We start from the raw sequence: 21,006 nt of genomic DNA on the forward strand, positions 1-21,006 counted from the left end.
CTTCCCTTTCCATGCAAGCTATTCCTTCCCAGACAGCACAGGGCACTCCAATACACAGTTCATTTCTCTTGGGGACAACTGATGTGAAGGCATCTTACCCATTTTTCCCGTGATCCATGTGCATTATTTAATGTGCCTTCATCCCCCTGCCCTTTATAATTTAAAACTAACTTTAAACTATCCTGTTGTGGAAACCTGGGCTGCAAAGTCAGCAAGGTCAAAATGAACTCCACAGAAATCCATACAACGCTTCCCCTTTCCCAGTTCATTATAATCCAAGACACCACAAATTTGTTATTTAGAAACCTACTGCTCACAAGAAAAGTTGAAATAATCACTATATAAGGCCATGCTTGGTTAGGATAGTTAAGCACTCTGCTGACATAAATTCAAATAAGACTATGAATTGCCTTAGTTTAACAGCATGCAGTGAGAGATTCAGAGAATTTATGTCATCCACTTGATTCCAAGAGCTTCACACCAAATATAGGACTCTGCTCCCAGGCTCTCAGAGGCTTTTCTACCATTCCCCCCCTTTCCCACTCAGTGTTGGCTGGCACAGAGAGAACCAATTCCCCACAAACCCAAGTGCAAAATAGAGCAGAAACCTGTCAGTCCTGTTGTCCTGCAGCTTCAGAAATGGAGACTGTGGAGAAACTACAGGGTGCTCTTCTCCTTCTGAAGCAAAACTGTGCAGTGCAGGACTGGTTCAGCTGGAACCAGAGCCTAATCAAAGTAAAGAGACCACAGCTGTGCGCTCCTTAGGAATTGTGTGGCTGCTGGAACAAGAGAAGGCAGTGGAGTCCTGCTCTTGAAGGCAGTCGGCCTCTTGGACTTAAGAGACATGAAATCCAGGCCCCAGACATCCTCTTGTTCAACACCACCACAACAGACCCCTGAGGAAATTACTCCATAGCTCCTTCATGTACAGGACTTGTTACATTGCTGCCACCAAACTTGTTACACTGCAGCAGCCACCAGACATCTAAGATTGGAAAAATGTTCCGGTGCTTTCTAGGACCAGTTGTTAGAGCAGCCACCCCAGGAACACAGCTCATGCTCCACGCTCACTCTGCCACCAGGTACTGCTTCACAGGGCTGGCTCGAGGCAGAGCAGCCTCCCAGCGAAATCCCTTCTTATGGCTACTTAGTGAATGGACACTCTACAGTCTCTACAGCAGCTCTCAGTAAAGCAAGTCAATCACTTCTGAATACTTCTGAGAGCAGAAGTTACCAGAGTAGAGGCAGCCCAGATACCCATGGGGGCTTAGAAGCAAACTCGCTGGCACACGCTGCCCAGCTCCCTCTGTGAGCACTGTGGCTATTCAAGCAGGAGCTGCTGGGCTCCAAACCAGTGAAACGGGGGCATTTTCTCTTTAAGTCCCACTGTCTGTCACTTGTCTCCATCTCAGGCTATTTCAGTGGCTTACAGGCAAGCATATGTAAATCCTCTCAAAACAGTTGTAGGAAGTTCTTTTATCAAGTACATTCATTCACTTATCAGAAGCTTTATCAGCTTTTCTGTTTGGCACCACTTTTCACTAGTGCATTTTTTTCTTGACCAACCCGATTGTGGATGAGTACTTAAAATCCATTTCCACCCTTGTGGATTTCTATGCACTTCCCACTAGAAGGTTCCCAAAGGCTCACACAAAGTTCTCAGTCCACCTTCTGATGCAGTAGGTTCCCATTTTTGTCATTACTAACACATTTCCTCCCAGCAGAGCTGTTTTACAGAAACGTCATCCATTTCTGACCCACAAGTGTCCAAACCGACCACAGGCTCCAGTTTTGTCAGCTCTAAGCTGCAGAAACACCCCACCCACCCAAATCGTGCCAGTAGCACAGAAAGGGCAGGTGTCCCTGCAACATGCTGCAGAAAGGCGGCCAAGGAACAGGCTGACATCAGGCTCCCCAGGGCTTGTGGCCTTTGCAAACTCCACCTCTGTTTATCAGTCTTGCCTTATCTTGCCCCTGCTTTATGCCAACATTTCTTCACATGGCAAATGTGCCTTCTGGACCTTCCAGGACTTCTTTAACCTGGCTCTGCTCTGACTCAGTTTTCACCTTTGCTGCTGCCTCTTACAAGTTCTCGACACTTTAACAGGGAAGCAGCAACTTTCTGAGTATTTAACCTGCCACGCCCTCGGAACATACTGTGGAACAGGCCCCACAGTGTTACATGCAGGCTAAAACAACAACTTTCAGCACTCTAAGGGAGGTTATGTTCCAAGAAATTGGGAGAACAATGCACTAGTAACAAGCTGTGAGCAGCCCAACTGTCTGGTGACAATTAACAAAACACGTCAAGTGTCAATTTATCTCACAGAACCACTCGGTTTTGCTTAGCTCCGTATGCAGTTCAAAAGTTTTTGGTAGCCGGCAGCACCATAAATCGTAACTTGCACGGCATCTGCTCCTGCCCAGCACTGTACACTACACTGGGTTCAGGCTTTGGGGCGGGTCATCAGTACAGCTGCATTCTTTACAGAACCACCATAATGATTTTAAGTCTAGAAAATGTTCTACAGCTGTCTAAGGTGTTTAGTTCCTGGGACAGAGGTCAGGATAACCAGAAACTGCTGGAGGGGGACAGCTTCTGACACATTTTGTTCAGACTTAGCTAAGAACTTCCACAGTCACCAGTGGCTTTTACTCCCTACAGTTTCATCCAAACATACACACTTCTGTTTACATTAGTGCTCTCTGGAAGCTGATCCCAAATCAGACTGCTGTGATTTCCAGGGGGAAGCAGCATGGTTCCCTGACAGAAACAAATGTATCCGACTTGCTATTTGCAGAACCAAGTTTTCAAGAAGAAAAAATGTTCACCTTTAAAAAATAATCTTATTTGCTCTACTTGTGTATGGCAAGGCTCCAGCAAAACCTGCTGACAGCCCAACACAATCAACCAAAGTGCGTGTGCGAAGGTGATATTCCAGCAGTTGTATCTCCTGCTTGGTGCACGGAGCCTGTGCCTCGAGTGCTGCTCTTGGGCGTGCTGCCAGCCAAAGTGTGTGGGCACGAGTCAGAGATGGCAGCACAGCCCTGAGAGACCCTTACATGGCAGCCTCACAGCCAACTCCAGGCAGCAGCTTTCCTGTGGAGATTCCAACCTCCCTTTCTTTCCTCTCTCCTTTCCAAATGCGGGGTCCTTAATTTTCCCTGGGGATGCTACAAACAGAACAGTTAGTGAGGAAAACTATAACCCCAAGGAAAGCATAGCTAGAAACTGTGGTAAACTGAGAACCTGAGTAAAACTGGAGGACCGGTGTTGAGTGTGTAACATGCCACGAGGATGTGCTTTCTGAATGTGCTGTGCCAAACTCCTCTTTCAGGTGACCACAAAACAGGCCTCACCAAGAGCCGCACCTCTTATCAGGATATATATCTCAAGATACAGTGGTAAACATGACTAAGAACTTGTCACTGCTAAACATGGATATGCAGTGCGATAAATGTACTGCAAGCAGGGGGCAGGAAGCGAAGGGCCCTGATAACGTAAGAGTGTTTAAGTCCACCCAGAGTATTCTATGTCTCAGCTGGATCTGTGCACATAGGCAAAGCCTCCCTGACTGCCAGCTGTGACACTCCAGTGCTGTGGGCTCTTCTCTGCTGAGGAATTGGCTGCACTTTTGGTCAGGAATGCCACCGGGCATAGGGGCAGCCACTTAAGTGGCAGGCAGGAACAGGGTCTCCTGCGTGCACAGGCAGAGTAGTGTGTGCAGGTGGAGTCTTAGGAACCCTGGTCAGTGCTGCAGGAAGCTGTCCCAGCCTGTGGAACACTGCTGTCCAGTGAGGCCTGTCCCTGGTGAGTTAATGCCTTTCTGAGGCTCATGCCAGCTCCACGTTTTGCTCCTCAGAGGGATGGGTGATGAAGGTAGCGTTGTGCTGGTGCTGAGTTAGCCGTGTCCAGCCAAGCTCACCCAGGGGCTCAGTTTAGTTCCTAAAGCTAATCTGCTTTGTTCCTTCTGATTGGCTGAATCAGGACTGGGCTCACCCCATGTTTCCATGCGGGTTTGTTTTTCTATGAGTCACTGGGAAGTACTACTGGCAGCTTGTTTCCTTTTCTTCCCCTCTAATTTGAAACGTTTTTTTCCACTATTGCTGAGGCAGTAAAAAGGAAATGAAAGAAAAGCAGGTGGTGTTTAATTGGTGTGATGGACTTCCTTGCTGGCTTTGTTGTAGAGAATGAAATGCTAACTGTCCATAGAGCAGGATTTTTCATGCTGAATTCAGTGACCCTCATGGCATGTAAAATGTACATGTGTGAAATCAGGGTGACCAAGAATTTAAGGTGTACGTAGGCTGGCATGGTTACAGGTTTCTTTCATTCATGAGCTGTTGGTTTTTTTACCAGATTAGGACTGTACAAGTAGAGCCTTTGATGCCAGTGATTACACTCAAGTAACCTTAATCATGAACAGGATCTCTGAGTCACAGCTCACCTTAGGCTCTGGACAGGCCAGCTCTTCCATATAGCAACTAATGCTTGAACTCCCTGAAATTAATTGCTTTTTTCCAAAGTGAAGCCTTCCATTCTTTCTAGTGTTGGTTCCACACCACGTGTCTCTGTTGTGTTCAAGCAAACCCTATATTTACTTCTGCAGTGCTGATCTGTGCAGAAAGCCACGAGGCAGCAGGACCACCTCACACTAGACCGAAGACGATCGATTCAGGGTAACGTGGAAAGAAACAGGTGCTTTTCTTGGATACACCATTTTGGTGATTCTCTCCAACAAAGAGCAGGAACTGCAGCGGTTAATATCTAACAGGCCCTACCTCCCTCTGTTGCCAAACATCTGTGCTAACTGCACTTCGCTGCCAAGCCTCAGCAGCGCCGTGGACAAAGAGCAAGGGGAAGGGGAAGGCTGCTACCCTGTCCCCTATCTAAGAGACAAAAATCCCGGAGACATATGGTCTTGCATAAAATCACCACCCGAGAGAAGCCTGGCACGGTGTTAGGTTAGTGAGAATATTCTAATTACACCAAGGCTGAGTAGTACCTCATTGGCAGTCGCTGAGGAAAGCAAATGGAGATGACAAAACTGTGGGTCATGAGATGAGGATTTTAACAGCACTGGAACCTTTACCCCCAAATTACTAAAAACAACCCTAAACCCATTACTTACCAAGTAATGTAACTAAGGATCAAGAAAAACTGTTACTTTCCATAACAGGAAAAAAGTTGTTCGGCCTATTTATTTTTTTCCCATTAGTTAGAAAAATCTGGCTCCAAGAAACTTACCACTACAGAAACACTGGATTTCATTTGGACCTGTGACTGCTTCCTTTGGAGCAAGTTGTGCAGCATCCCTTACGTAACGGAGCTGCCAGGCGTGCAGGGATGGCTGACAAGTCCCATCCCAATCACCGGGCACAGGCACGCTCACACTAACAGGAGCTGTGTCAGTGCCGGTGCTGGCTTATCACGCTCACTGTGCTCCAGGAGAACATTATATGGTTTGTAATATGTCAGAGAATGTCAAATTAAGGGCTGCACAGCAGTGAAGGGTAGAGCAGAAAGCATTCTATTCCAGGCCATTGATTCCTTTTAACAACTACATGCAGTAATTCCCAAAACTATCTCCTCGGTCTCAATCACATGGAAAACATAGCGCAGCGTTAGTTCTGAACCTTGCACCCAGTGCAGCTTGAAGATTAGACCGTCCAAGGGGATTAAAGAAGATGACTGATTTAATCAGAATAATTCTTTTAATGATAACTTGCTGCATTTCTCCTCCCCCCCTCCTTAAATGTCTAATAGTTTGCTTCCTGGATTCCCAGTGCATAAACTGAGCATATTTTCTTCCTACAGGAAATGATCCAATTAAGTTGATGTATAATTGATAATGAACCGTTTAAGCTGATTTTGGCCTTGAAAAATCTTAACCGTGTGCAGTCAGCTGGCTGACCCCTCATTCACAGCGGAGGGACAGCAGTTAAGGAAACGGGGAGCAGCCTCAGCACACTGTGACCAAGGCAGTGTACAAGGCAGCTCAGCTCAAGGGATCTGGGCAGGCCGGGCAGAAGTAGGGACTACTTGAAAATCATGTAGTCCCTGATTACTGCTCGGTACCAAGTCGCAACCTGGCCCCTGAGACACGAGTGGTTCAGAGAGCAGAGTCTGGTAAGCTCCCATGTCGGGGACATGGAACCAGCGTTCTCCACTGTCCAAAGCTGGAGCACCACCTGTGGCAGTGGGTAAGTTTCCTGCTCTCCATAAATATGAACTCTGCTACCTTACAGCAGGTACCCATGGGAGATGCTGCTGGACTTGTGTGAGTTCAATAATTCCCCATCCCCCAGTGCCAAAGCCAGGTCAGCCAGAGGAAGTGCTGCTGACAGCACAGCTAGAGCAGAAGGCATCAGATTCACGGAGAGAGGATGGAGCACATCTTCAGGAAGCCAGCACGGTAAGTTTTACAAACCTAAAGGCAAAAATTGTTCCTCACACGAAACCGCTCTTTGCCTACCTCAACAGAACTGACTCGCCCTCACCAGACTTTGGTTTTGTCCCGTCTCGAGCACCACCTCACTGTCCAACACAGGTTGTGAGCTTCCCTCCCTGCTGACTTTGTGTTAGTAAGGCAAACAGGGACAAGTCTGCTTGTCACCAAGACCTGTCAGCAGCCTGTGGGGCCCCTCTCTGTGCTGAGCACTGGGGCACAGTGACAGTGAGTGTCACCATGCTCCAGATGAGAAGTGACTCCATCAGGTACCGGCTGAGCGTGCCGCTGCCATGTACGGTTTGTGCAGCAGCTCCCTTCGGGCCCCACTGAGCTGGCTGTCACCAATCCGTGTAACTGCAAGGTAGGAATGCATTGCCATGCACAGCGAGTGACACAGGAACCATCCAGCTGACATGGAAACCCCCAGGATATTCAGTAGATACCCTTCACTGGTGTCCAAATGGATCTGAATGCCACAGGGATTTTGGTGACTGCTCTTTGCAAGAGAAGTAGACTTTACCCACCACGCTTTACTGGAGAGAATTTATACTTTTATAGCAGAGAATTTGTATTTGTATAGCACTCCCTACTTACGCCCCTTTAGCCAGAGTCTGTCCCTGTATAAGTGGTGAATATAGTTTTTAAAGGACCCTGGGTGCGTTTAATCCTTTGTTCAACCTCACTGTTCCCAGATGCACTCCTTTGATGGGTCTAAGTAACTCCAGCCTGGGAGTTCACATCCTGCAAATCCCGAGGTCTTCTCTCCCCACGTCCCCCCTTCAACAAGAGGTGGATCCTTAAGTATCCAAATTTGCAGCTCTTCCTGGACAAACTGACAGCTTTATGCTAAGGCCTAGGGTTTTTTCCCCAGAGGGCTCAGCCAACTTGGATACAATTTAGCTTGCATTTACAATGTTCTGGGTGGTCCAACCTCTCAGTCCACAGGACTTGATCAATTTTGTTTTTGTCTACTATGTTTAAGATCGAGTTTCCCACGTAAAACGAACAAAAAAACCCAAGCACCTGCAAAATGAACAAGCAGAAAGAGCTTAGCAATTCTATTTATTATCCTTCCCAGGTAGAGCTCTTAAGTAATTTATAATCCTTCCTGGGTAGATTCCTTAAGAAATTGTAGCAATGAGAGATAAAGGAACTTCAGGCTGACCCTTTTTTGAACTGATTACTTCCTCTAAAGTTCTGCATGTATTAGTTCTTGTAGTCTTATCTGGTAAGTTTTCGTGGGCTTTCCTAAGTACAAAATATATTTTAACTTCCTGTATTAAGTGCTGTCAAGTCACTTTAGTATAAAAATGTGCTTAAGTCTACTTAGAGCTGTCACACACTCTAATAAGGTTACTAAAGTGAGTTCCTTTAATGTAACTTTTAAAGGCACGAGCCTTGTCCAATTCTGCCTGCAGAGACAACCAGACAACTTTCACTCATAAATCAGCAGGACTTGTGTTTAATTAAGGGTTTCATTTTCTTATCTAGTACTGAACTGCCGCATGGTGACAGGAACTGTGCCCTCCCCAAGCCTTGCAGTTCACACTGCCCTGGCTCGCTCACGAGGCCACACTCCGTGTAATTACCAGCCAAACCCCATCAGTAACTGTTCCTGAGAGTGCAGTAACTCGCCTTCAGCATTTTGCTTTTAAGCTGTAGAGTTTTGCTTAGATTTATTCACCCTGACAATGCTGTTTAGTTACAACTTCGTAAAGTTAGGTATTAGCAATGCTGGCAGAGTGGGAAACTTCACAAAGCAGCCCCCCCTTCAGAGTTCTGCACAGGGCTTTGGAATTGGTAGTTGATGTTATTCAGCAGAAACACATGGTGTGATGGTGCTTAAACCCTTCCCACTTCTCTGGAGTTTTATCTGAACTTAAGGTCAAAAACTCAGTGCGAGCTCTCCAGCATCTAAGCCTGGGTTACCGTAAATGCTCATCTCGACTGTCTCCCATGCTAACCCCTGGGCACGATTAAACATATTTCGTGTATCTGTCCAGAGAAAATAAACTGGAATAGGTGCTTAGATTGCAAGCAATTGCAAGAGCAGGTACTAACAGACACTCCATGATAAAGCTCATCACTTTACCAACAAATGCAGTTCAACTGCTCAGCTCTCCTGGAATAGGGTACAAGATATAACAAGATAGCAGCCAAAAAAATCTCACACCTGGAGAGATCAATGTAGAAGAGACTCCTGCATCATTCCTACTCAACAGTTCTGGGGTGTAGTTTTGCTCAGGGGTTTTAATTGCTGTGCCGCTGCCATTTCTGAAAACTGTGATTTTTCTAAACAAAAATTGTTTAGCAATGCTCACGGAGGGTTTCACAACTGCACCTCTGACTCTGCACTTCGAGTGATACTCCTGCTCATTTGGGACCTGAGTATCTCATTTTCATCTGGTTTAAAATTAGTTCTCCCTTTTAGAAGGATCTCTTTGAATCTGTATTCTCTAGCTAACTTGCAAACTGAAACGAATTTATAATAGTAACTAAAAAGGAAAACTGTGAGTATTTCACGTTCCATTTGATCTGCTTATCAATGTTATAATGTTATGAGAATGATTTGTCAAAATTATTCAAAACCCCTGCAAAGAAAACTGAGTTATAACTACAGCATACAAAAAAATCATGTTAATTTAGCCACCACACATGCATTTTAAAAAAAACCACAAAACTCACACACAAAAAATTCAAATGAAACAAAACAAAACCCATAGCTGTGGATACTTCGATCCATGCTCTGTGGTAAAAGCCAAGTGGTGACATGTTTGTTGCAGCTGCAGGCTGTAAATAAACCCTGGACCAACTCATGAGTTTAGTCTGCAGGGGCAGACCTTGCATTTAAGCTGCAGAACTTTTCCTGTCAGTGCTAAGCTGTTACCTTAAAACAAAGTGCTGCCATTCAGTGTGTCTGGTCCTTCTCTACAGCTGTGATATGCACACATCTGGGATTTTTACACTCGGGTTTTTCACAAGTGCCAGAAGAAGCTGGATTGAGGCTTGTGCAAGCACCACCTGCCAGATCTTATCAGAAAAGCTTCCCTCACTGCCCACAAGTGAAGGTGCTTGAAAGCCCCTGGGAGGTATAAAAGATGCAGGCTGGCACTGCTACTGCCCAAAAACACCTTGGCTGAGAATGGGCATCCTACAGCTTGTGCTAATCTTCATGTGCTTGAATTCCAGACTCCTCAAGGGACTGTACTCCTGCTGCACTCCTGCTGCTTCCTCAAAGGACAAGAGGGGTAGTGGAGAGACCTGACTCCTCGGAAGGCTCCAATCTGCAGGTCAGTGACCCTCACTGGAGGGGAAACACTGAACACCAATGTCTTTACTCCTCGATCTGGTTCTGCCTTGACATACACGTTTTGAAAAGCAGTATCCTTGGAAACATAACATAATCAGCTGGGACTAAACATTCAGCTCTCATAAATAAGCCTAGCACTAGTGGCTTCGAGGTTGCATCATTTGCACCAGCAACATAGCTGAGTCCTTTAAGTCTTTCAAATGGCACAGAATGAGATTTTTAACAGTAAATGTTTTAAGCAGTAGCATGTGGGGTGCACTGTCTTTTCAGGAGAATAAATGTCAATGCATCAAAAGGTTGATTATCTCTCTTTAGAATGTGCAAGGAAGATTCTGAAATTACATTTATTTTAAGCAATAGAAGGAAAAGAAGTTGTTGCATTATGACATGCACAAAAACCACTGCTCAAGGGAAGTGACACATTTGTGACTGTGTAATATCCTGTATGTGAGTCGTATCCTTTTGTTGTTTAAAAAAAAAAAAAAGGAAAGGGAAATAGATGATAGTGGGATCTCTCTCAGAAAAAGAATTCCATTTTTGATTTTGACTTTACTTTTGCCAGTAAGCCTGTTAGCACTGTGCTGCCTACACGCAGCAGCAGCACTGTTAACCTTGCATGAAATACGCAGCCTTTAGTTTAAAACATGTATCTCTTGCTTTGATCCCTTCTTGCAAACCACAATAATCAGCTGAATGGCCTCATCTCACTGATGGGAGAGCTGGTCATGCCATGCTCAGAAATGGAACTGAGTCTTATCACTTACTGGGATAACGAGTGGTTAAAGTCATGTATTTAGAATGTTTCTCTGAAGATTTGGACAATTCCTATATTGCACTTATTCCCCAGGATTTTAACAAGTTTTTCTCAACTCTCCCACAGAAACAGTCTCCATTTTTTCCAGACTAAACCCACAGCAGCCATTCCTCAGAGCATCCCTCCAGCTTCCTGCACGAATTCCCCTCTCCTTGTGAGAGTCTTCAAATTCTCCACAAGGTCTGAGCATGAATAACTGCAGGAGGGGCAGGTAATGCTGATTTACAGAGTTGCATCTCTTAAGCATGAGGGAACTTCATCTTTTGCAATTACTGACTTAGGAATTAGTTCTGCCTAGAAAAGTAAGCAGGACTGGAGAATGCTGTAATCTTGAGGAAATGTAAAACCTATTGCCTGGTACTCACAGAATTGATTATCCCCTTAAGTGCTTGGAATCCTCCAGTGACAGGGAAGACTTGCTCTTTCACATCAGCAATTCTTTCCAGCTTTGGAGAGAAAACACATGCAAACAACATGAATCATCGGGCAAACTAAATTCATCACGCTGATTTTCACCCTTAAATTTCAATGGGTGTCTAAAAGCAACTCTCATCAGCTCTGCAAAGAGAAGGGAACTTGAGAGCTCTCTCACAGCTAACTATGAGTTTTCTAAACAGGAGGACTTAATAGTGCTGACTGCAGCTAACAGAATGGTGGGTAGCCATGGTGGCAAACATCATGCTGAGGAGGCCTTTAAGAGCCTGTATCTTGGCAGTGATTTCATAACTCTGTCCAGAATTACCTTCCCTGTTTGTTCTGCCTTCCACTAAAAAGCCTTCCTCTGCACCTTCTGCAGGAAGAGCTACAGCATTCACTGAGACACAGCAACTCTAGAAGAGCTTTCAGTCAATGAAGAACATGGATCTGACACTCTTTTCTTCATCCCAAGGCTGTTAAATGCTGCTTGAACCTTGTCTACAGCTCCTCTGTTCACACAACCAGCACCCTGACCCGACTGCCATCCCAAAGAGAGGGGTTTGCCTGCACTCTCTCTGCTGCCAGCTCCCAGCTAGCAAGGGGATTTCCGACGGGTCTCCTCAGCAGTGAGCGTGACACCCACTCTTTCTATTTATGTCTGCATCCACATCTGAGTGCATTTCCTGAGCCAGAGAAGACATTATACTGCCTAATGTAAGTAAAATTAATTTCCATACTAAACATGAACTGTGTAAAACTCAGGTACTGCCTAGTATGCTAAAGTATTCATGTTCTTATTCTTACCTGTTCTTGTTCAAAATCCTGGACACCAACACAGTAAACTCTCGCTCCCAGGTCTCTGGATTTCCTTGCCTGTCCCATAAAAGAACAGAGGAATAAGCATTTTTTTATTCAACAGGCAGCACTCAAACTTTGCAGAATATGACGCGCATTTCCAGCTCGTGCTCACCTCTTTCTCTGCATACAAGGGAATCTGACCATCTAGCTTGCCATCTGTCAGTGCAATGATGATACTAGAGAACCTCGAGGCTCCTTGCTTCTCAATTTGCACATTGGCCTGAAACCAAAAAAAAAATCATCCATCTTAAAATTGCACCTGAACTTCTAACCAGAATGCATCTTTTAAGCATCGAATACAGTAACTGAAATAACACTCAGCCTCATCCTCAAACCCATCTCTCTTGACAGTTCTCTGCCTCCCTTGAACTCACTACCAGCTGGGAAACCCCTCGTTGGTCCTTTCCAGTTGCCAGTGAGGCCACCTCAAAAGCGCTGGGGTCACTAACCCGTCAGTCCTTGCCAACACTCATTTCTTCCAGGGTGGATCTCTTCAGATCCACTGTTACGGTTTATTTTGCCACCTCACAGATTTCAAATGCAGTCAGTAGGTTCCAAGATACAAAAAGAATGGCTTAAAACTAATTTTTTCTTTTTAAACAGCGACAAAATTCTCTTTGCCCAGCTTTTCAGCACACAGATCTCAGTTACAAACATGGTTCCACAGGCATAGAGGAAGAACCGATTTGTCTGTAACAGTGAGAGCTTAGATCCTCACCTTCAGGGCCCGGGCTTTCAGCAAAACTGCGCGGTATACTTTAACTAAAAGAAATATAAGCAGTTGGGAACTCCATAATTAAGACGGTCCAAAATTAAGAGCATTTGTCTTGCAAACGCTGCTCTGTGCAGTAAAGTCTCCCCAAGGAGAGTGCTCTAGAAGATGCCGCAAGCCCCACAGCCCTCCAGAGCTGCCTGTGACTATTTACCATGTCATTGGTATGCTGGGTTAGCTCTGAGATTCACGACACAGACCCGCGCTCTGCTGCAAGTCAGAGAAATTCCATATGGCAAATTTCTGTGATGGCTAATCTGCATGGGATTTGCACAGTGTCTGGGCAACCCTGGGACCACTTAGGCAACTAGAAAGATTTGAGCATAACAGACCGAGGCATACAATCAATCCATTTATGTTACAGGTTGTTAACCAAAGGGTGAGAACACAGCATGTGTTGATTGCAAGAAGATGAGGAAAACCCACCTGTTTTAGTCCTTCATGTATATATGTCTCACCTGCTGGTATCACCTCCTCCAAATCCTTAAGACCTTTCTTGATTTTCTCTCTGCAAACAAAAAAAGGTAAGAGACTTAGTGTAATCTGAAACGGGGAAAGAGGGTAGTTTATCAATTGAAAACAGTATTGATCCTAAAGGAGATCTGAAATGAAAAGCTGTAAATTAGAGCCTTTAGCTGAGATCCCACACGGAGGCAGACTGTATTTGTGACAGAAGTGTGGCACTGTGGGAACAGGTATTTCAGACCTAACTAACTAACGCAATATGCTTCAGTGAACCAAAGAGATAGAGCTGAGGAAAATGTTCAGGTGGAGCAGATATTGCAAAGAGGTGGCAAAGCCTCAGCATTACATAGCCCAGTGGAAATTCTGTTACATTAAGTCTATTTTGCTCAGCTAAACCAACTTTGCATCCAATCACACTGCAACTGAAGAACAAATCCTCTAAAGCAGCAGTTCTATCCTGACCGAAATCTTCCAGGTCAATATGCAGGAATTTAATTGGGTAGAACTCAACTGCAACAATAAAAATTTTCACCCTTAAAGAAATAAATAGCAATAGGCAAATCCAGCATTTGCAAGACAGCTTTTGTACCCAAGGAAAAGGAGTGAGATTGAGGATAGTTTCTCATTTTCGGCTCTCACTACTTTTCTGTGTGACCTTTGATAAGACGTCACACTTACGCAGGTCACAGCTCACTTAAATTTAACAGGAGAATATGGTTGTGCTGTGATTTCTCACGGGCACTCTAGCAGATCCATCTGCGAGATGCTCACTGACTATGGGGATGAGAGTGGAGAAGCTGGTAGACAGCATGACAGGAATTATTTCTAGTGAAATCGGCACAAGTGGGGAAAAAAAAGGCAGAGAGACTTTCCTTGAAAAATCAAATCTGGAGGGTCTTGAGTCTTCTGTAAGCACAGTTCCAGTGAAGTGCATAGAAAGTTGCAGTAGGAAAGGACAAGTGAAAACTAAGCTGGGACAAAATTTGGGCTGGAATATATAGAACACTATGACAAACCTAGGTGAGAAAGAGGAACCCAGCAGGGGTGGGGAGATGCAAGAGAAATACATCACAGGATGCATGAAAGCTTTCCTTAGGCCAGACCAAATGAGAAAGAATGCATATGCCACACTGCCTGAATGCCACCCACTCGTCATTTGTTCCACGGATGGGCTTCCTCTATCTTTAGCAGCTCTGTTCTAAAGTACAATCCGTAAGCTCCCCATCACAGGATCGTAGAATCAGGGAGAGGAGGGGGCAAAAAAGAGAGAGATGTGGCACTGAATGTATGGAAGGGAACAAGTTATGTAAGATAATACAATCTGTTTGATCCAAATATTTTATATTCAGCATCTATAGAAACAACTTGCAAGTGATTATGTATGAACGCAGATTATAAACCACATAGTTGGAGCTTGCCAGAAATGAGTGGCAGCACATCACAGGCGTTAGTGCTCTGCTGCCAAGAAACAAGCAGCAACTCAAGTCCCAGTTTTCTGAAACAGATTTCATTTTGCAAAAATAGCTTTTGTACAATCAGTTCGGTTTTATTTATCTGCAACGTCTTGTGACCCGGTCACACAGTAATCTCTGGTGTTGCCAGGCCTCTGCCTACAAGGGGTTCCAGGAAAATCTTTGGCAGCATGAGCTTTTTTAGCTTCGTTTAATCAGTCACCATGTCTTTCCTCAGGGCACAGCCACACTAGACAGACCCAGGCCAGATGTGAACGAGCTCCACGCATGCTCTGAGTCAGTCAGGTACCAGCGAGTCCTGGTCTGGGTGTCAGCTGCCCAACGTGGGTGCAGGACTTGGGCCCAGCAGCCAGCAGGAGAGGTGGGCTCCTCACCAAAACTCACCCCTGGCCGGTTTAGAAGGGTGGGCAGGGGAGCTCGTGTCTGCCTGCACCATTTGATAATGGGACTCTGCAGTCAACCAGCCACAGCACTTGGGAACCCTATTCCTGCTGTTCAGTGCTCTCACAACTTCCCTTTCTCTAGTTTCTGTAATTACTTTTGGTAGCCACAGAAATCCCCAGAGAAGGCCTGGTTGTGTAACTCATCTGTACTGAGACAGCAGAGTCCTGCCCTTGGCTTGGGTGCCTGGACATAGAGCAGCACAGCTCGGGAACAGTAACAAAGGCTGAGGGGCCACTGGCTTCATGCTGCTAGTTAGACACGGGAGGGAGGTGGAAAAGGCAAACAGAATCAGCAACTTGCAGCCTGCCTGTGTTTGGACTGAGCAAGTGCAAATTTAATCTTCCCCACTGAGCATACGTGCTGCAGCCCATCTCTGTGTTTTAGCACAGACACAACTGCTTTTTAATAGCTATCCCCGACTCCTGTTCCTCTAAGCTGTGTAACTGCCTCAAACAGCTCTTGCAGCAGCAGCCAGGCAAACACAGCTGTTAATACCCGTGCAGTTTCCAGAAGGGGTGTTCTTAGCTCCTCTGGGTGAGGGACAGTGTCCTGTATGTCTTTCCCATGTCGCATTCCACCTACTGGAGTGCTGGAATCTCGAGTTATCTCAGTGTGTTGAGTGTACAAGCACTGGCAGCAGAGAGTGGCTCTCACTGAGCAGGTATTTATGGTGTGGAATGAGGCCATGTGCTGCGAGGCAACGGACTGATCTCTAACCAATGAAGACAAACAAAACAGGTACTTGGGGTTTGCTGCTAAGAAGGAAGTACAATAAACAGGAAAACACCAACTTGTTAGTGAAACCAAGAGGGAGGAAGTGTTCTTTGACTGAAAAGGGGACCGCTCTATCCCTGACGATGTGAGTTGATATACTGGTGAAAGAAAACCCTCAGATGTGTCATTTGGAGGACATTCATGCTTTCTATGCCTCTTAAATACTACAAAGGGTTTGGTTCAATTATAATAATTACTCTGCTTCAAACTTGAGGCCTCCTGCATGGGCTCCAGGTGGAAACCACATCGGTGGCCAAGGCTCCAGGTGGAAATAACATCAGTGGCCAACTGCTGTACTTCATACACCCCACAGAACACACTCTCTGCAGATGGCTTTACTTTGGCAAGCTACTTGGATCCAAGCGCAGGCACAGCTCACATGACCGAGGCTCCAAGCACATCCACGTCCTACACACCCCTGTGACACCAGGAGCAGTCAGTGCACCACCAGGCTACGGACAAGCACTGGACGGTACGGTTGGTCACATACTAAGTACTCGAGTGTTCTATCTTCCCACCTTCATTAACATAATCTTTTTATCTCCAGTAAGAGTTTCACCCAGGCAAAGGCAGCAAGGCTAGTCCTGGCCACTGGCACCAGTCAGTGCTGCAGGAGCAGGTTTACAGAAACCAGCACAGTCGGCCAAAAGAGAGCACAGGCAACGCTGTGCCAGCTGGATGGTATTCGTGAGTGTATCTGCTTTCCCAAACCACTTGCTTTCCAACACTGAGCCCCAAATGTGAGTACACCAATCTTTGTTTACCACTTAGTGCACAATTTCCAGCTGAACTTCACGGACGTGTGTGTCCCAAATGGGCTGTAACCACTGTGAGAAGGCTTTTCCATCTGAGTGTTGCTATTATTCTATGTATTTGTTACAGCACTTTGTGCGCTGCGATTAACAGTGACTTCTGTTTCCAGAGTTAGTCACAGAGTATTGTTCAAAGTCGCAAAATATTTGGGAATTCAGGGGCTTTGGCACTATGCTGTGGCTTTCTTTATATCCACAGCTTTATTGTGCAGTAAACCCAGCAAGAACTTCGTGCAAACAACCAGAAGCCTAAGGCTTTCAAAATAAAAAATACTGCCTTACTTTGATCTAACTGCTAGGAAGGAATTGTGGTTTCTGACATTTGGGAATTAGCAAGTAAGTGAGGGCAAAACCATGTCTGCTAGTCCAGAGTGCACATAACAAACTGAGGCCATAATAGCCCATAATCACCCACACACCCCCATCCCCAGAACTGCACTTAGCATCCTCATCTTCTGTTGGGAACAATAGGAGTCAGACAGTTTCAGTGATTCTCCTCTGTTGACCTCTTTAATATTTAAAAGGACAGCTGTTCCAACTCTATCTATCCATTCTTCCCTATGTACATATGGTCACAGTTACTAGTCTCCTTCCCATTCTCCTTATAATTCCTCCTGAACAGTAAGGGTGGCACTTTCTTTCCCCTGCCACACTCACAAAAGCATCAGCCAACCTTGCACTAAAGCCAAGTCCCCCAAGGGAACCCACTAGAGCTCCAGAGGTTCTTTCTGTGCTTTAAACACAGCTCTATCCATGGCTACAAGCATGCCACAGACAGGCAATGAAAAAGGCACTTGTGTTCCTGTGGCAGGGCTCCAGCATCCTGCCCAGCATTCCAAGTGGTCTGTGTGCTATCAGTGCTGGCTCTTGTGCTTGATAAGGAACAGGCCACTGACAGGCCTATTTTAACGGAGAGAAAGGACCTCATTGACTTCAGCAGCCCTCAGAACAGGCTCAAGTGTCCTCTTCTGACCCTTCTCAAGCCATCTGGAAGTGGCTGTTCTCAAGTCAGACCACTTTCCAAATGCTAAACCAGGAGGGGCTTAGAATTGGATTTTTGGGCATGTCGGATGTCAGCTACATTTCTGTAAGCATAACTCCTGTCTGTTGCCCATGACAGGTCTTTCAGGAAGTCTTGTACTTGCCCTTATGTTTTATTTAAAACAATCAAACAACGCCATAGCAGAAACTAAGCAACTATGGCAGATCACATTTTACACTGACCTACTAAAGGAAGCAAAAAGGAAGGACCATCTCACTTCCACCCAGCCACAGTTAATTGGAATTATTCCTAAACGCTTCATCCACATTTTCAAAATCCAGAAGGTTGTGTGCTGCAGTAGGTTCTGGACAAAAGGGAGAGGAGGTCGTGTTGGTTTTGACAAGGCTGAGAGAACACTGAAGGACTCTCGACAGCAACGCCAGTGTCTGCTGCCAAAAGCACTCATTCCACAAGATCATTTCCCAATTTGTGTGATTCCAGTAATTATTTTTGCAACTTTCTCTTCTCTACCTGGTTTCCTCCTTCTGTCTCCCCTCACTCATCCTTGAGCTACCCTAACTGCTAATCCCTACTTGCTTTAGAAATCAGAGCAAGCAGCCTTGAATTCCAATGCCTTTGAAACCATCAACTGGAAGAAGAGTTCAGGCACATATGTAGATCATCACGGTGCCAGGAAGACCTCACACCCTTCAAGTGGCACCAACTTCACTGTTTAAACCAGAATCTGAAGTCCTATTTAGGAAATACAAACCAGAATACCTACCTTATGTGAGATTACAGGAAACATTTATTTACTTTATGCTTTTCCTAGAGATGAAAAAAAATCCTGAAAACTTATCTACGGACATGGCTTTACAACAGTAAATGCAAGAATCATTCTCCTGCTGGGCCAAGGGAGATGCAGAATCACACAGAGATGAATACACTGCTGGTGTTGTTCTGCAAAGCAGTGGCAGAGTTAACATCAAGGATTTGTTTCCCGTCATTCCACTCCTTCCTTTTTTACAAGGCTATCTGCTGATACGGTCACCAAATTAAATCAGCTCTGCATGGAGGCTTCACGACTAGCCACCACTTAGAGGTATCAGCTGTTGATCTGTTGCTGCTCCTCTGGTTCAGTAAGAGCCCTTGGGGGGATGGAGGGGGAATTTAAAAGCAGTGCACTAACCTGTCTCCAGTGAGCGGCATGATGACGTGTGCCTGGGTGGAAAACACGATAAACGATAATCTCATCTTGGGGCTTTAGAAAAGGGAAAGAGGGGAAAAAAAATATATGTCAGAGAAACGTACAGCTGCACAGCATTTCATTCGCTTGTTCAGGCTTCGTTCACATCATCTTTACCCTCCAGCTTCCTAGGAACATCCTTTTGAACTACAAACACAAAATGAGAGGAATTAAAAGATTTCTGTCCATCTTTTCTTTACTCAGATGCTTTGAGAACAAAGAGGCAGAATTGCTACTCTCTCTCACTTAACTAGAGTCCAGTGAATTCCCAGGATATGATCTCTCCCCACAGAGAAGGTAATGCACGTTCCTTGGGTATTGTTGTTGTCGCTGGTGTAACACAAAGCCAGGGACACAGATGCAGAATTCCCCCTGCTCTGGGTATTAACCACAGACACATTTCCCCTTTTTTTCCAGGCTGACACACTATCAATTTCCAACTGTGCTCTTTGGTCATCAAATCACCCCAGTCACAGAACCAGTGCCTGATGCCTGCCTCAGCCCCAAAAAAGCAGCATGTAAACTCTTCCAGAGTGAGTCTGGTTTTGTTTCAGTAACAGAGTTATGAGACTGGCAATCAACTTCCCTAAAAGTATCCAGGGAAATGTCACAGTAAAATGCAATACTGTACAAATTGATTTTATCAAGGAGTTCAATCTTTTTTTAAGAAGCTAACCTGTCTCTTTGAACAAGGTTACAGAGACTCATGCAATTAGCAGTGGAAAATGCTTAAGAACTGCCTGATGCTCTGAAAGCCCAAGACAGGAACTTTACTGAGGTAATTTGTAACATTTCTCCTACTTGCTTTTAATTTTTATTCATTACAATTCCAATACGTTCAGTAACTTTATAATTCACTGTATATATGTACCAGCATTAATTAATCAGGTTCGTGTTCGTAAGAACATAACACCTGTAAAGTTGAACCGACCCTATGTTTTCAGTTCACTGACGTCAATGATGCAACTACAAATGATTTGACATCGTGGGAATGTAAGTATTGCAAGTCTGCACAGAATTGCACAGACCTTGGATTTAGGATCCATCCTTGCAGTCTACCCACAAAATTCCGAGATGCTCTAAATTAAATCAGAATCGAAACCATGGGATTATCTATCTTTCTAGTTGCAAAATGCTTGCAAACTCAATCTGTGGTAGTTGCATCATTGCCCAGTGATTACTGTGAGACTTCGCTGTTTGAGATGCGACTCTGTATGCAATAACCTCCAAGTTATGTTTTAGCCAGCTTCTCTTTAGGCCACCACAGAACAATCCTCTCCATGAGCCATCCCATCCCTGCTCTGCTCCATGAGCAGCTTGGGACACTGGCAGACCTCCATGCAACTGTTGCAAGAGGGAGTGTCACTTGGCTGGAGAAGATGCTGAACTGAAAGACGTCCACTGAACCAGCACCATACTTCTCAGGGAGGGCAAATGTTTTACCACTTAGTACAAAGAAGTGCTGCTTCAGTACCTCCTCAGGTTCTATTTTTACATTTTTTTTTTAACTCTAGAGCTCACAAAACAACTTTTGAAAGTTTCTGTTGTCCCCCTCGACAGAAGTTTTACAGAAGTTTAAAGAAGATTTGCTTTTTACAAGATGAAAATAAGCAGTGTTTAATTATATAAGCCTAACTGTATCCCTTTATTAGCAAGCCAAGATCACAACTGCACACTGCACTGTTTTCCTTAACGAAACCTACCACAGTATCTCTGCCTCTGTATGGGAGGATTCCTTTGGTTTATTCTGAGTTTTGTTGTGAGGTTTTTTTAAAGCAAAATGCTGCATCCCAGCAACCCTCAGTCAGTCGGGTTTCACAGCAGCCGTTTCAAGAAAGGACTTGCCAGACAACACTGCTGGCAGTAACAAAGTTGATTACAGGTATGTACAACAAATACATTGTTACATGGCATGGGCTCCCTCTGGGTTTGAGGTTTAACACTGTTTAACACTGTTCTCTTCCTTCTGATCTGCACCATGTATTTACACATGGAGAGATCTTTATAAAGATCTCCAAATGCAGCATATGAACAGTACTCCGTCAGAAATGAGGCACGTGGCTTGTGGAAAAAGAAGTTTAAAAAACTATCAAATCACATCTTAAGAGTAATTTTAGAGGTTAAATATTTAAAGATGCATATTACCACCTTTTTGCTGAGCTCCAAGCACGAAAATAAAGTGAAAGTT

The 21,006-nt window shown here is 44.9% G+C and overlaps 1 protein-coding gene across 6 annotated transcripts in view; it reads right to left on the bottom strand.

Annotated features, from left to right (window-relative positions):
- Positions 1–21,006, bottom strand: part of ANTXR2 (ANTXR cell adhesion molecule 2) — an 82,014-nt gene that overhangs the window by 60,044 nt on the left and 964 nt on the right. For all 6 annotated transcript variants that reach the window (XM_032685583.1, XM_032685582.1, XM_032685585.1 and 3 more), the window contains exons 3-7: positions 18,762–18,833; positions 13,050–13,131; positions 11,964–12,071; positions 11,798–11,866; positions 10,942–11,022 (exon numbers count right to left, since the gene is read on the bottom strand). In XM_032685583.1, the coding sequence (XP_032541474.1) occupies positions 10,942–11,022; positions 11,798–11,866; positions 11,964–12,071; positions 13,050–13,131; positions 18,762–18,833 (412 nt within the window). The remainder of the gene's footprint in view (positions 1–10,941; positions 11,023–11,797; positions 11,867–11,963; positions 12,072–13,049; positions 13,132–18,761; positions 18,834–21,006) is intronic.

The sequence above is a fragment of the Chiroxiphia lanceolata genome, chromosome 4 (assembly GCF_009829145.1).
Source record: "Chiroxiphia lanceolata isolate bChiLan1 chromosome 4, bChiLan1.pri, whole genome shotgun sequence".
Classification (NCBI taxonomy): domain Eukaryota; kingdom Metazoa; phylum Chordata; class Aves; order Passeriformes; family Pipridae; genus Chiroxiphia; species Chiroxiphia lanceolata.